The sequence below is a fragment of the Acanthaster planci genome, linkage group LG08 (genome assembly GCF_054643075.1).
Source record: "Acanthaster planci isolate LZ-2023a linkage group LG08, COTS_SCS, whole genome shotgun sequence".
Lineage (NCBI taxonomy): Eukaryota > Metazoa > Echinodermata > Asteroidea > Valvatida > Acanthasteridae > Acanthaster > Acanthaster planci.
Genome location: NC_141784.1, coordinates 18061687 through 18077118, shown reverse-complemented (window position 1 = coordinate 18077118; position 15432 = coordinate 18061687). Strand labels below are relative to the sequence as shown.

The 15432-nt window shown below is 40.9% G+C and overlaps 1 protein-coding gene across 8 annotated transcripts in view; it reads left to right on the top strand.

Annotated features, from left to right (window-relative positions):
- The window catches only part of LOC110984526 (uncharacterized), a 47776-nt gene that overhangs the window by 8595 nt on the left and 23749 nt on the right, over nt 1–15432 (top strand). For 4 of the 8 annotated variants that reach the window (XM_022244807.2, XM_022244802.2, XM_022244806.2 and 1 more), the window contains exons 2-12: nt 2507–2770; nt 3991–4146; nt 7237–7338; nt 8192–8292; nt 8765–8857; nt 11715–11825; nt 12197–12332; nt 12902–13022; nt 14317–14555; nt 14941–14981; nt 15241–15310. In XM_022244807.2, coding sequence (XP_022100499.2) covers nt 4028–4146; nt 7237–7338; nt 8192–8292; nt 8765–8857; nt 11715–11825; nt 12197–12332; nt 12902–13022; nt 14317–14555; nt 14941–14981; nt 15241–15310 — 1133 coding nt within the window. In that variant the 5' untranslated portion in view covers nt 2507–2770; nt 3991–4027. Of the gene's footprint in view, nt 1–1804; nt 1932–2506; nt 2815–3605; nt 3731–3834; nt 3858–3990; nt 4147–7236; nt 7339–8191; nt 8293–8764; nt 8858–11714; nt 11826–12196; nt 12333–12901; nt 13023–14316; nt 14556–14940; nt 14982–15240; nt 15311–15432 lie in introns of those variants that run through there. The other 4 variants (XM_022244801.2, XM_022244800.2, XM_087139857.1 and 1 more) reach the window with 4 other exon arrangements.

The window sequence follows — 15432 nt, the reverse complement described above, 5'->3', positions numbered from 1 at the left end:
TGAATTTCACAGTCGGGGTTGGGATATGTTTGTTTTGGTTTGACCAGTGTACCAGTACTCAAGCTACCCAAAACTACCCCTGTATTCAGTATTATGGGATCCTTTCCCATGTGCCCCACTCTCCCTACCCACTGTGTGACCATGAAACCCTCCAGTGCAGTGTTTTGATATTCAGGTTTGTCCATGTACTGCTGCCAGTTAGGGCAGGTACATGTAATTGGGGATATGAAGACCAGTCCAAAGTTAAAACACTTCACAACTTCAAGGTTGTGACAAAGTCAGGAAATTGGCTGAAATAATTCAGGTGCATTTCAGAAGTGATACCCCATTTTTTAGTCACATCCATCCAGAGTGTGCCTGCACTTCAGAAAAAAAATTTTAGAATGTCTTTTCCATAGACAAACATCTGGACAACTTTGTTGAACAACTGCAGTTGTCTGTTGCAAAGATGAATGCAACGGGACAGTTGAAAGAACCCTAAGCTTACAAACACATGTATCCATGGCTACCTAAGTTATGTTAATTTGTTCATTAGAAAAAACCTTTACATACTTTGTTCATTGGAAAAAAATTGACATACTGGGGTACACTTTTCAATTCTGAATTTATCACTTCTCAATTTCTCCAACTTTGAAGGGAGGAACTTGGTTTAGTTTTTCTTCTTCTTTTTTTGTTTGTTTTTTATTACATATACCTTAAAATGTCAGAAAAAAGTAAAACAAATTTCTGAGAAATTGTTTTTATCCTGATTTCAGTTTTGAATCACTATGTTGTATTCTGGTCAAATTAAATATGCGGATAAAATAACTAGAACACAGAACTAGAGCATATTCCTTTCAATTTCAAGTACAGAGTCAGACATTTTTTATTAAAGTGACTGATATTGTCACATCCTTAGTTACCCCACGGTTGTCCTCAAGCACAAGGCAACAGTTTCCCCTTTCTTTTTTTAAACTCCCAAGGGTAGAACAGAGTACATGTGTCCTTGCCTTATATGGCCAGTTTCGTGAGTCACAAGCAGATTACGTGATCAAAGGGGGGTATTTTAAGCTCGAGTTGAGACATTGTGATACAGCAGGCACTGGGGTCAAATTCAGATTGGGCTCGCTGTTCAGTGTGGAGTGTTGGAAAGGCTTGTATAGGATCATTTAAGGTTGAAAGCTTTGAGGAATGATTGCATGTACATGTAGTCCTTGATTTATGCTGTGGATGCATAAGAATGTTGTTAACAGAATCCAACTTGTTGCAGTTGGAGTAATCTCTGTGGGTGTGGCTACACTAACCTGGGGGGGTTCAATGACTTCAGTAAGGGCAGTTTGGATCTGCGAAGTAGCTAAAAGTTTTCAAAGTGTTTCAGTAAATTACCTAAAGAATCGTGTTCAGGTTTTCATAGATATTTTCCATTTTTGAAATGTTCGTATGTACATGTAAGTATTCAAGCAAACTACATGTAACTGCTTGCCAAAAAATGTACATGTACCGGTACGTATATATGAAAAAGAAACCCTGCACATGTACATGTATTTTACCTGTACAGTCATGTACATTTTTATGTGCAATCTTTTTGCAAATTTCATTGAGTACACATGTGCATGCGGTACACTTGTTTACTAAGTACAAGTAACACTCTATACAGGTAGGTCTCAAATGATGCATAATTTTGTAACTGACAGTGCAAGACAGCCAAAGTTTAGAGGCTTGTGAATTTGGCAAGGACCCTCGAGAAGCACATGCAATACTTGATGCCTACCTTGCATGACAATGCGTGATATTAGTCCACAGCATCTATTGTTATCGGATGTATTGTGTAAGGTACAGAGCCTGTAAGTCCTGCCCCTGGCTAGTACACAAACATACATTGTACATGTAGGTATGTACTGATCCGAAGAGTCTGTGGATACTGACTTGGGGAATAGGCACCATGTATACCGGTAGGAACTTCTACGGATGCATGTTCATGTACATGTTACAGTGCATTCCTGTTGCTAACTGTTTTTTAAATTCAGATCTGCCTGGAAAACATAGCCAGATGTGTATTTTGTGAATTTACATGTATGTCCAAATCAAATGGTCAGAACTGTTCTCTTAAGTTCCCCCCCCCTTGTCTGAAGGGATGATCATGCCATACACTTACTTGTGCTGATTGGATTAGCACAGGTAGGGTAGCTTTTCAGGTTTTCCTGTTATACTATTGTAGGTTTGCCGTGTAGGGTACCGTATATGTGTACATTTATTTATCAGGAACTGTTTTTTACTTCATGTTGCTAGTGTGATCATGTGTGTGTATCATTTCTGTACTAACCGAGCCATTTTTTCCCCACAATTGTGACAGCTAGAGATGCGAGGTCCAAAACTAACGAGATGACAGCTGATTTCCTTTCTGTCAAGCATCATAAAAATGAAAGAAAAGTTACTGTAATGGGAAACCCTTGTTACTGAATGGGTCACTTTTCAAAGGCTGTCCTGTTGACGTCATGTCGTTGTGTTTCTCTCCCTGTTCTCACAGTATGGTGCGCTGTTGAAACTTGAAGGTCATTGTTTTCTGACATCACTGTATGACAAACACCTCAGTGAGGGGACCTCCACTGTTGGGATAAAAGAGATACCACGAACAGTACTGGACCTTGCTCGCTCAATGGTTGGTGCCAGAAGTGGGTGGCCAGTGGCATAAGACTGACCCGTGCTACTCTGGCCCTCAACTGATCCTTGACTTTATAGGCAGGGAAGTTACTCTTCACAGGAGTCTCTGTTGGAAGGCCCAACTCACCAGGTGGGTGATGAACATGACCACATTGAAAGTAAAAGGCAAAAGAGGTATTATGTGTGTTCTTGATTGACCTTGTCAATTTAGAAACTTGTACGTGTATATTTTGCATGTTTTTTCTGTGCCTAATGTTGTATTTCCAGTGGCAAAATTTACTTACTTTCATAAGTATCCAGGATGTGAGGGTTATGAGTGCTGAATATACATATAGTACATGTATACATGTGGCTGCTCAGAGCATCCCTTTTTATAGATTTCCATCTTTTCAACTTTTGTTCTAGTTGTCATCTTGAATTGCTTTTCTAATCAGTGTTTGAATATTTTTAGAAAATCTTCCCCATCTCGAAATTGCTCTTTCTTTAACAGTTAACTGTGGTTTTGCCAAAGATAGATCTTCAATTTGAAAAAACAAATCTGGGATTCCCCCCATTTTTCAAGATGTTTGTAAAATGTATTTTGCTCAACTATACACCCTCAAAACTGGTTTCCAAACTGGACGCTTGGGCTTTCCCATGTGTATTGGTAGGACTGATAGACAATTATTAACAGGTACACCATACTGGTGTTATTTTGGGGGATGAAACAAAAGGTCCTGCCACCCCAGTGATTTGCACATCGTTAAACTGTTAAACTGTTTTCCCTTTGCTCTGCCTGTTGACAAATTATCTGAAGGTGAAGTCGTGGCCAAGGGCACATAAACACAGCATGCCAACTGTGTTTGTTGTTGGTTTAAGTGTCTTGTCTAGTACATAGTACATACCTACATGTACATACCCATGTACTGTGTACACTTTGCAAAGCCCTGATATTCTCCACCTAAATATGAGGAAAGTACACCACAAGAGACACAATGTATGGATGTAATGCATGTGTTGACTGCCACTGATAGTTTTGTCAGGGTTTAGAGACTGCATGTTGACTGCTGAATCACCTGTTTCTGGGAAGGCTTCAGAGGATTAGCGATTAGTAAGACATTAAAGATGCAGCGTTATGTTTTTAGTTCAGCCATTCTGTGTCTTTTGCACCAGGGAGAGAACCAGTTTTTGAAGACATTCATGAGTGCTGGGCAGGATCTTTAGAAACATTGGATTTGGTGATTTTTTTAAGTAACTATTTCATTAGAACATTGTAAAACATGGGGGAGATGAATGGAGCTGCATTTGGTGAAATTTGGTTGACATCACGTATGCAAAACAATAAGTGTTTCTTCTTTTGGCTAACTCCAGATTCAGGAAGTGATTAGTTGCGGCCAAGGAGACAGATATGGGAGCTCTGAAAGTACTTGCTTCTTTTGTTCTCATCGTCACTTTTGGAGTTAGCGACGTGGCAGGGGTCCTGACACTGGATCAAAATGGACCTCACGTCTGCGTAAGAACAGAAAGGTAATATGCGAAGTCTCCGAAAGTCTACAAGAAAAAGATAATCCAACATCAAAACTTAATAATGTTTGTTGTATACCTTTGCATGTCATTGATAGTGATGTCTTTGCACAAAAGTCCCAATCTGTGGAGAGGTGGCTAGCTTGCAATGGGTTAAGAATTATCTTAATACACGCACATGGGTAATTCCAGAAATTAGGGGTCCAAAAGTGTGACATTTTCGTGTCCCTGTTACATCTGACCTGTGTTATTTGACATGGAAATATAACAAGAATTGATTTCAAACTATTACATGTACTATTTGTTTGGCAGGTAATTTGCATTAATTCAGCACTTTTGGAAATTATAAAATGTGTTCTTAACTTCTAAAATCATTTTTTAGATTTGACAGGACAGGAAAAAAATGAGCCCCCTAATTTCTGGAATTACCCACATGTAAGTTTTGGTTTTGTGTGTATGTGTCGGGGGGGGGGAGGGACAGTTGTTGAGGGGGTCATTATCCACTTATCTTGCAATCAAAACTCATCTTAAAGCGGGGATTACCAGAACATTCACGGTAGAAGTTAGACTCTCCAAGATACAGGTAAGATCTCAAACTTTTTACAGATACTGTACTGTATGTGCATTTACCTCCTAGTTGTCTCCTGAGAATCCTACTGAAATTAGGAACAAGCAATTCTTTGTCCCCGAAATTGGTCTGCTTCAACCCCTGTACAAGACTCAAAGAGTTTAGCGACACTCCCGCTAGCATACTCCTTGAGACCTTTCCACACTACAGCCTCTCAACGGGGGTTGTTTCTCATTTGTTGCGAACAAAATGAGCTTATTAGGGCGAGTTCAACTGGAGATGAGCAGGGAGGATTTTCAAGCCGGGTTGAAAAAGTCTCAACCCTGGTCTGCAGCAGGGTTGAGTTCAAGAGGGGTAGAGGTGAGTCGCGGGGTTGATGAGGGTTGGCACGGGGTTGTAAATATTCAAGTGTGAATCGTCTGGACAAGCCTTAACAGGCTTTGCTAGGCAGTTGCTAAGACCCAACACTTGAAGATTGGATCGTCCACTGCAGGTCTTTGTGAATGTGGAAGGAAACGTGCAGTAGAACACATCATTGGCATGTTCTACTGGTATATGCAGAGCCCCCCTAGCGGAGTGCCAACTTCGGAGATCTGGGCACTGAAACCACTGTCTGGTGATCGCAACTCCTATTATTCATACAAATGAGTCAGGAACAAGTCGACAAATCTTGACTCTCTCTGCTCAAACAACATAACTCATAAAATAATTGCAGGATATTTAACTCTAATAACACTTGATTTTGCATGTCTGACACTATTGAAAAGATAAGAACAAAACATAGGGTACTGTAGTTCTATGGATTTATCATTAGATTAGTTTACAGTGTAGCAGTAATACTGTCAACAAGCTGCAGAAAAGTATCCTATGTCCACGCTTGTGGTTCAGCCAATGCAGTGTAGCTCCAGTTAAGTTTTATCTTTGTTTGCCAAACTAAGGAAAAAGGATCCATGAAAGATAAGGTGGAATTCTTCAGGAGACCATTGTATTTTAATGATGTACATGTGCATCCATTGTTTAAAGGTTTAGTCCAGTATGAAGCTTTTCAAAAGGACTGACAAAGTTATTGGAAAGCAGACTTTCTTTACTTGGTTTAAAGATGTTTATGGGACGAAAGTCCTTGTGAAATTATTCTTTATGGCCAGCTGTCATTTTGAAGAAAACAAGAAAGGAAGGCATTCCAATTTTTGGAAATTGCCACTTGTAGTTCATTAATAATTCAGCGAAGCGCATGAAATGTTGACATGATACTAACGCGCACATGTGGTTTCTGTACGTCATAAGTTAACTGAGACATTGCGTAGCTACGTGTATGTTTGTCCGAACGAGAAGATGTCCTGGATTCTGAATTCGGGCACTATTCAAAACATGACTCGACAATTGTTGATATGAAATGAGATATGAAGATATTGTTTTTCTCAGAATATACAGCATTCACTGGCTGATACTTCATCGGGTTAGTTGTTACGCACCCTTCTTAAAAATTTTGAGCACGTGCTTTGTCTCAAAGGAATATATACCAGTAATGCAAAGAAAAGCGAATACTGGACTGAACCTGTAAGTTATTAAAGAGAGGTACTTTCTTGCAGCATTGTGTATCTGTTAAAACATTTAGTTAAACTTTACTATTTTGCGACCGAGTGGTTTTTAAACTGCATGGGATCCAATTTAACCACACATACAAAGATGAAACCTCCACAGCAGAGCGCTTGTACATGTACATGTAGCACTGTACCATACCAAAATGGTGCCTAAATGGTTTGGAATTAATCCCTTGTTTTTCATTTCAATTTGTTGCCTGACTCAGTTTGCTTTCTGTGCACAGAATCACAAGATTTCGGAAGCGTATCGGCTTGTTCTTAAAGGCAGAACCTTTAGTTAGTCTTTGTTCCTTTGTAGCAGTTAATTTTGCCTAACTAACTCCAAGAAAATTAGTTTTCTAAAAGAATACAAACAGAAGCTGGAGAACAAAGACTGCCTTCGGGCGAGAACAAACATGGCTGTACCATTCGGGGGGGGGGGAACAAAGATGATCGCACAAAGCACGCATGAAGTGTAACTGTTGAGAGACTTGCACCTTAAATGCACATTTCAGCTTGTCAGCCAAATATTAATTTCACTACATGTATGCACAGGTACCTCTTGCAAAATCTGCCCATAAAATGAGAAGAGTTGGAAGCATGGTCCACATGTATGAATGACATGCACATGTTTGTACGTCTGCACCAAATCTGAATGTGTAATATATTGCTGTAGGTTGCTTTACATGTACCCAGTTCCGGTACATGTATACCATTTGAAATTTATGTTCATGTATTCACATGTATTCCAACCAACGACTAATTTAAAGTTTTCCTCAAATACCCCTTGTGATTGTTATTCCAGACTGATTATGGCTGAAAATGAAACAAATACAGGTGCATGTAGCATGTAAAAAGTTGTTTTAATTAAAATATTTGAAAAAAAAACAACCTCTTTTGCCTATAATAATCACTTCGGATTGATTTTTTTTTGTTTACTGGTAGCTATCACATCACAAGGCAAGTCACCGAGCAAAGAACTTTTGAACAGATATACTACACTGCTTGCACGGACATCCTTAACTGGTTCCGCTGCACGAGGAGAAGGTATGTTGGAGTGTCTTGTCAATGCAGAGAATTTCAGTGCAAAATCATCATTGAAAGTTTTTCATGTACCCAGAAAGTTGGACGAATATGTGATGTGATCAAGCAAAATGAGTCATTTGTTGAAATTGGATTCGAAGGAACAACTCGGAATAAAAAGTCCAAAAGCCGAATCTTTTCGTGTTTCAATAGTCACTACAGTTGATCCAAGGGTTGTGTCAGGGTTGGGATGGCATAGAAATGAAGTCATCATTGTATACCTTTTCAAGGAATGGAATTCAACGAATTGGCCTGGGTGGAAAAATGACTCAATTTGCCGGATTGCACGGGGATATTAGCCATAGTCCCTTCGTATGCATTAAAATCTTTGAGGAGGCACTTGTGAAGAACAACTGTGGAATCTCATTCTGCACAATGCTGACGGGGGGGGTTTAAAGAAGGTTTTAAGAAAAAACACCTTGGGATTTAGGGTTGAAACGTTGTATTTGTGTGGAGGTTCTCATAGGGGAAGGTCATAACTAAGAAAAGAAACGATTTGGTCATACATGTACATGTAACTCTTGTCAAGCTCCCTCTAAACTGACTCTTTTTATGGGTGGCACTTCAGTGCAAGTTTTAAAAACCAAGTTCAAAGCGCTTTCAGATATTTGTGTCTATTCAGGGGAAAAATTATTCACTTGAAAAACTTACATTGTATTTTAATATGTGCATGTATTTATCGGGTAACCTTGTAACTACTTTCACTCTCTTGCATAGTTCATTCTTGTTTGGTCATGAACATGGCTTTTGTGTGCGTAACATACCTTGCTGAATGAGTAGTAGTTGGTCTACGGAATACTTTGGTCTTTGTTGTTAGGTTACGATATCGCACTGGATATGCTCAGAGAGTGATCACACAGTATCGGAACGTTCGCGAATGTTGCAGTGGCTACGCACAGTCTGGATCAATATGCATACGTAAGTAGCGACCAGTACACAGTCCATTTGTAGTTTGGTTGACCAATAATTAGCCAAGAATAGGTTTCAACAGCCCGGACAAAAACGGCTTTTAAAACTTCAGTGGCTGTATGTCAAACGAAAGGACCAGACTTGAGAAACAGTCGTGTGTATAATCTACCGTACATGTACATGTTTCATTTCGTAGAAACCACCGGGGCACGTTCTGTAAAAGCCCTAACAGTTGTCAATTGAAGCATTGGAGTTACATGTAGGGTTACCTGCTCTGTGTTGGGTTCGGTCCAGTCTGTTTGCAGGGTTTGCTTTGCTATAATCCATTGTTGGTGAGCATCGTGAAACCACATACCGGGAACTTTTTTTCAGTCCTTCCCCCAAATGGACAGTGTCACAAATTGAAATTCCACTTTCCCTTAAAGAATGGATATATTGTCCCTCTCACTTATGTCCGCGTATCACCTTGCCTTCTTTGTAGCACTCTGTGCGGATGGATGTGTACACGGAGAGTGCACTGCACCGGGCATCTGTACATGCAGTGCGGGCTACCGAGGAACCTCATGCGACAGCCGTGAGTATATTTTCTGTTTAGAAATTCTTTTACACAGAGCAGCCGATCAAGAGCTTAAATTTGACCCTCTCTGCTGAAGCGCAGAGGTTGTGGCGAAGATTGAGTTCTAGTGGTAAGGTGCGGTCTTGTTAGAAAGCAGTTGATTGGTGCATCGCGGACCGGTCCAGGATATTTTGCTGCGCAGCTGCGCTTGTCTCATTCTGTCCATTATGGTCTCCGGTTCAGAATAGCACTCCTGAAGGAAAACAGGCTCCATTACAAGTGCAGCAAATGCAATGCAATCAAACAATGACAATGCAATCAAACAATGAAACGCCACTCAATTTCTAACAGCAGCTTCTATGGTCCACTTTGTAGCATCTCGTTATAAGTGTCTTGATGTGAGATAACACGCAAGTCATCAAACTAGTCAAAGCAGATCTGAAACAGAAAGCTCCAATTCAGATTAAATTGTTTTTCCTGTATTTTACATTGAAGGCTCAATGTTTGACTTCAGCTGAGCATGTTTATGTACATACATGTGCATGGTTCATGTTTTCCGTGTCTGATCTTTTGGCTATTTTTTTTCTAACAAGCTAGGCAGTTGAAAGGGGAGTCTGTCCAATTTTTCCCCCTTTTTTACAGTTTGCCTTTTACAATTTGGAGCTTAGGTATGATTCATTCCATTACGTGTAGCTGGTCAGCAAAAATATATCTTTTTATCATTTTAATCACGGACAATGCATGACATGTTTGACGTTGGTGTTCACATGCATTCAAATGAAAACAGCTCCTCAGATACACCCAGTGGAAAGTGCCAACTCTTGAACCCTCTTCTACGGTATTTACGCTCTGTCAGCCGATGGTCGTGATTCATCAAATCCTCCTCCCCTCCCCCCCCCATAAAAATTGCAGTTCTTTTCTGGGGCCTCTTTCAACTCCTGACACACTGCCCCCAAGGTGAAACCTTACAAAGCTTAGCAAACTGAAACCGAGCCAACCCACACATTCTGCACAAAGGGTGCAGGCCAGTCAGCATTGACCTGTCAGAAATCTTCCTCTTCGTGATCTTTGCTGTGCTGTAACTGTTCCCTGATATTTGTTTGTGCCCCGCACAGTTATGCTCCAGCAACTCTATTTTCCTCTGTACACCGTGCCATTTTGTGCACAGTTCCGTGTGCAGGGCTGTACCAGGATACGTGTTATGACCTTCATCCTTGGAATCACAGTATTGTATTTTGAAAAAGTCAAAGACAATTCAACAGCCGTCACCTGTCAACGGTGCTTGTCCCTTCAAGTGGTGCAGTTTTGTATTACATGCACAAGCTCCCTTGTGGATCTCAAGTTGTATTTGAGACACAGGCAAAAGCTTTTTATCACAATCAGTAACTGAACAAATTTGATCAATGAGGAATGGTTAGCTTAAAACGGATTTTTAAAAAAATCACCAAAAGCAATGTTTTTAGCCCTTAAGATCAGGTTGTATTTTCTGCTGGCATGGAAAAAACTTCAACCATGTGTTAAGAAAACAGCACATTTTTGATGAGGAAGGTTTCAATAAGATTACTTACATGCTTGCGTTCATGTACGGGGACTTTGCACATGTACCATCGAAATTACATGTACATGTATGTGTCATCAATGTACATGTACTGTCTGAATTTCAAATCAGTGAAATACATGTACATGTGCAGTGTAGACGTACATGTACATGTATGTACATGTGAACCGGTTCAGGGTTCCTTATATTAGACAGGAAGTGATGTGTCTCTGGGCTGTTTCCCTAAGACTCTGGAAGCCTTTAGGTTTAAGGAAAAGTCTGTCTACTTACTCCACTTCAGCCACACATGAAAAAGTCATGAACTCAGAGTATGAATGCCTTACTTGATTACCATTGTATTGAGGATGGTGGATTCAAAATTTTTTCATTGAAGACCAAAACAGTGCAGCTTTTGTTTTCTGAAAATATGAGAAAAATGTCGTGTTAAATAGGACTTTGGGCTGTTAGTGGTTGCATGGTGCCACAAATCTCATTTGCAAATGTGCATCTGAGAACAAAGATGTGGCTCAACGGTAAAACATGCACTGGATTGGTGCTCTTACATCTGGTAATTGTACATGTACACATGTGTTGACACACTGGCATTAACAGGGATTGCATTGCAGAAATTGGAGCATCTTTAATTTCTTAACAAATGCTCGGTGTGGGACCTGGAGCACAAGTTTCATAAAGTATTAGCATGTGGGTCCTGGTTTTGGATTACCACGGGTGCAAATCAAGTTCCAAATTCTGCGCTAGTTCATCCTTGCCATCAACATATTCCAGGGTCTACATTTATGTCCAGCATACATAGGTGTGCCATCACTTGGATGTGTCCATCCCAGTATAGCTGGGACTGTGCTTTCAAGTTAAACTTCTTGAAAGAGCCAAAATTACAAATGATTTGCCAAGTTTTAGCATTTCCTGATTATGAAATGGTGAAGCCCTGAAAATTCTGCCCACAAAGGAAGCCTTCATTATGAGTGCGCTTATTTACTCCAGATTTCAAAACTTTTTGAGTAGGCAAGAAAAATAAAATACATCTCATGCTTTGTTTGCTGTAACAGCATTCGTAGCATAATGCCCCCAGCATCTGTCAACAGTTGTGTTGTCCATCGTGAAAACAGTTTAAAGACCAGAAGGAATGCATAATTTTCAAGTCCGAAATAGTTTTCTCTAAACTACAGTATTGGCTTCAAGGAGTTGTCATAATTGTGGATGGTGTCAAGAGACAGTGGATTCTGTCCAGAAGCATTAGAATACAGTCATGGAAGCGTGTACACTGATCTACATGTGCGTGTATTTATAGCATGTATTTTACTGAATGTTTTTCCCCAGAATGTGCACCCAATCAATGGGGCTCCAGTTGCACCAACAACTGTACTTGCCAGAATGGAGCGACCTGTGACGCTGGTACTGGGAGCTGCGCCTGTGCCTCCGGTTACCGGGGTAAGTTGATCATTTAACTCTGATGTTCCAGAATCTCTGAGCCTGTGCCGGGCCATTACGCTGGGGATTGTGGGAATAAGCTGCAGGAGAATTGTCTTCATTCACAGGTTGCCCGTTGGAAACAAAAGCCCATCTGTTTTCATCTGTGAGGGTCACATCATTTGGGTAATAGGTGAAAGAATCCAGGCAGGGTTTCCGGGGTCGTGGAAAATCCTTGAAATAGTTTTCATTGAAATTAAACCAAATGTCATGGAAATGGTCATATTTTAGCCCTGGAAGAATCGTGGCATTTGGTGCTCAGATTTCTGTGGGAGCCCAGCTTTGTTAGTTTTTAAATTCAGCGCATACCTATTGTCTTCCTCTTTCATCAGGTAGTAACTGTGAACATCCTTGCCCGATTGGGAATTTCGGTCCCGATTGTAGTCAGATGTGCCGCTGTATGAACGGAGGGACTTGTCATCATGTGACTGGTGCCTGTCAGTGTGCAGTTGGCTACCAAGGAGCATTGTAAGTCTTCAGTGACCAAAACTGACCAGTGGTCATGTGCAAGAAATCTTTCAAAATACCCAAACCACACAGGTACTTGTCTTTTCATCATCTTAATTAAAAACATCGTTGAAGTCATTCTGAGGACAAAATGCTGGAACAGGTTCGTAACTGTCGTTTCTTAAAAATATTGTCCAGCCACTAGATGTTGTTTATTAATGTTTGTTTTTTGGTTGATTTGTTGACATAATATGGAATATTTACTGAGTTGGAAGTTGCTTATCAACAGGTTTTGTTGGGTGTAATGGTAGATCAGATTTTCGTTTATTCCTGATCATCGCTTTTCAGAATTTGAATTCAGCTCTCTACTGTAAGTCTGTACTTCCAGTTTTCAATTTTTGTTTGTTAATTTTGTTCATGAGTTTGGTCAAGTGATGCTGGTCTGAAGCCGTGGAGCCAGATATCACACACATAAAAAATATGCTCGTGTCATTAACTTTGATCAATGTGCATTGGTTGGTACAAGTAAAGAAATACATTTGTGTTTTCCTCACGTCCACAAAATTACAGAAATTTCCTCATCTTCGCAGGTGCGAGAACCTTTGCCCAGTGGGAACTCATGGAGTGAACTGCTCCATGGTGTGCCAGTGTCAGAACGAAGGAGTCTGCGATGCGAGGACGGGGGCGTGTGACTGCCCTGCCGGTTTCACTGTGAGATTTGGGGGGATCACATGTTGTTGTCAGTCAGTAAATGGTGCTTGGCGAATTCATTCACATGTACATCTCAATGCTTGACTGAAGTTCTCTGTGCAAAGAACACATCAGATCTGTCGGCTAGTAGATTTCCCAACTGAGATTCATTGCCATCTTTGACCTCGTGCTCTAGCTCTTTTTCCTTTCACGGCCCTGACTTTTCCAAATTTCATTTCCAAACTTCCGTGTTTGAACTAACTGGCTGTGGCTATGAGTACCACACATACAACTGGATGTACTTGAAGCAGCTAGCCATTGGCTGCCATGGGCATGCATGTCTGTTCCAGCCAAAGCCATAACTTTAGACACAGCCTGCCTCTCCATTTTCTACTTCAGGGGTTTTGAGTCCTGTCATGCAAGTTCATACCCAGCAGGAGTTCCGAGAGAGTTTTTAAGCATAAACAAAAAAGCCTTAAAATGGTTCCGGGTTCAGCAACATCTGGCACGAGGCCAGGGCTTAAGAGATGACTTTGGTAGATCCTTGCTCATGATCGAAGCTCATGTGATCTCGTAATTTATTCAAGGCAAAACCTAGGCTGCATCCAAATCTGTTTAGAGCTAGGTCTAGGCCTTCCCTCCATTGGAGATGTGCAGAGACACATAGACAATAGACCTAGTCGTAGCTCTGGAAGCCCGTTTCGGACACGGCCCTAGCTGTAACTGCTCATTAAAGAGATTCTTTCAGCTGCTTTAAGATGCTGTTGAACTTACTTTAAAGTTGGCACTGTTAGCCAGTATTGTAGTTTAATGAAATACAAAGGGTTAAGTCTTTGAGAAGTGAACTTTTTTAACACTCAAATTTGTTCGTGCTTTTCTGGACAACTGGGGTCGCTGTTGCTGTGATGTCACTCAGGGAAGACAGTGTTTATTTTGTCTGTTTTTTGTTGTGTATCCAAAAATTGCTCATTAGGAGCTTTTCTGCGAAAGGGTTGGTAGGATATTACCATGTACTTACTTGTACACAACAACAAATTGCCAAAGAAAGGGTGATGTACAATGTGCATGCAGGACAGCAAAAATATCAGGTTTCCAGCTTTTTTTTTGAATAAATCTTTGCAACGTTGAGCTTGGTTGACATCACTTATTTTGTTCATGAATGTGTAAATTGACATCAGTTTAAACACCAAAAGTCACCCGAGCACCTTTTTGATTGGGCAAAAAAAATGTTAATAAGGCTAATTTGAAACACGAAGGTGCATTTTAAAAGTTTGTTGTAATAGAAGATACTTTGTTGCATGGACCCTTGTTTCAGGGAGAGGTGTGCGCACAGGTTTGCCCCAGTGGCACCTACGGCAAGGACTGTGCGCAGTTATGCCAGTGCTACAACGAGTCGCCATGCCAATCGGTCTCGGGCTCCTGCCTGTGCCGCGCCGGTTTCATCGGGGACCGGTGCGAGATGCAGTGCCAGTACGGCTACTACGGCCAGCAGTGTAGGGACAGGTGTCAGTGTCAGAACGGCGGGACCTGCTCCAACGTCGACGGCAGCTGCAGGTGAGTCCTGCTCCTGTCTGGCTTTTTGAGGATGTCGCCTCTAGCGGCTACTTGTAGGCAACTGCTGCTGTTGAGTTTTTGGAGTTTTTTACTGTTGTTGCTGCCAGGCTTTTTTCGGCAGCTGTTTCCAGTAAGCGTTGCTGCAGTCTGCTGTTGTTCATTCCGGATGGTTCATGTTATTGCTTTTAATATATTTATCTGTTGTCGCTGCTGCTGCTGTCACAGAAGTTAGATTTTCTATGTAACTTCTCTTAATCATAAATGCTTCTATGGATACACACCCTCCAGGAAATGAAAAAGCAATCACAAATGACTTCACCATCATGAATTTATTGGACTTGATATCTTGGATTTATTACTGATCATTCTCTGTCTGTTTTCACAGCTGCCCTCCTGGCTTCACAGGCACAACCTGCGATCAGAGCAGTAAGTTGACTCTCAAATTCAACGTGACGTTCTTTGTCCAAAATGTTTTGAGAGCTGCTGGTAGCAATGAGTTCAGAGTCTCCCTCATCTTCTGTGCTAAAGTGGACATTTGCACACCGTGGAAACTTTTACAGCTGACTATTTCCAGATCAGCCTTTTTCCTAAATAAAAATTATGTAGGTAATGAATGTGGTGGACAATTTGAGCATGAATGTCACGGCCAAAATATTTTACCTTCACTAATTTCTTTTGCCCACAGTTTGCCCACAGTGGCGCTACGACACCAACTGTTCCAGAGACTGTGGCTGCATCAGGACACACTCAATTGGGTGAGAATTTCATGGCTCTCTCACTGAGCATATTGCCCACTCAATTTCTTGCACACGAACCGAGTAATTTTCACAAGGCTTTTTTTGTGCGTTACATTAGAAAAGGTATCGTTTTTCCAATA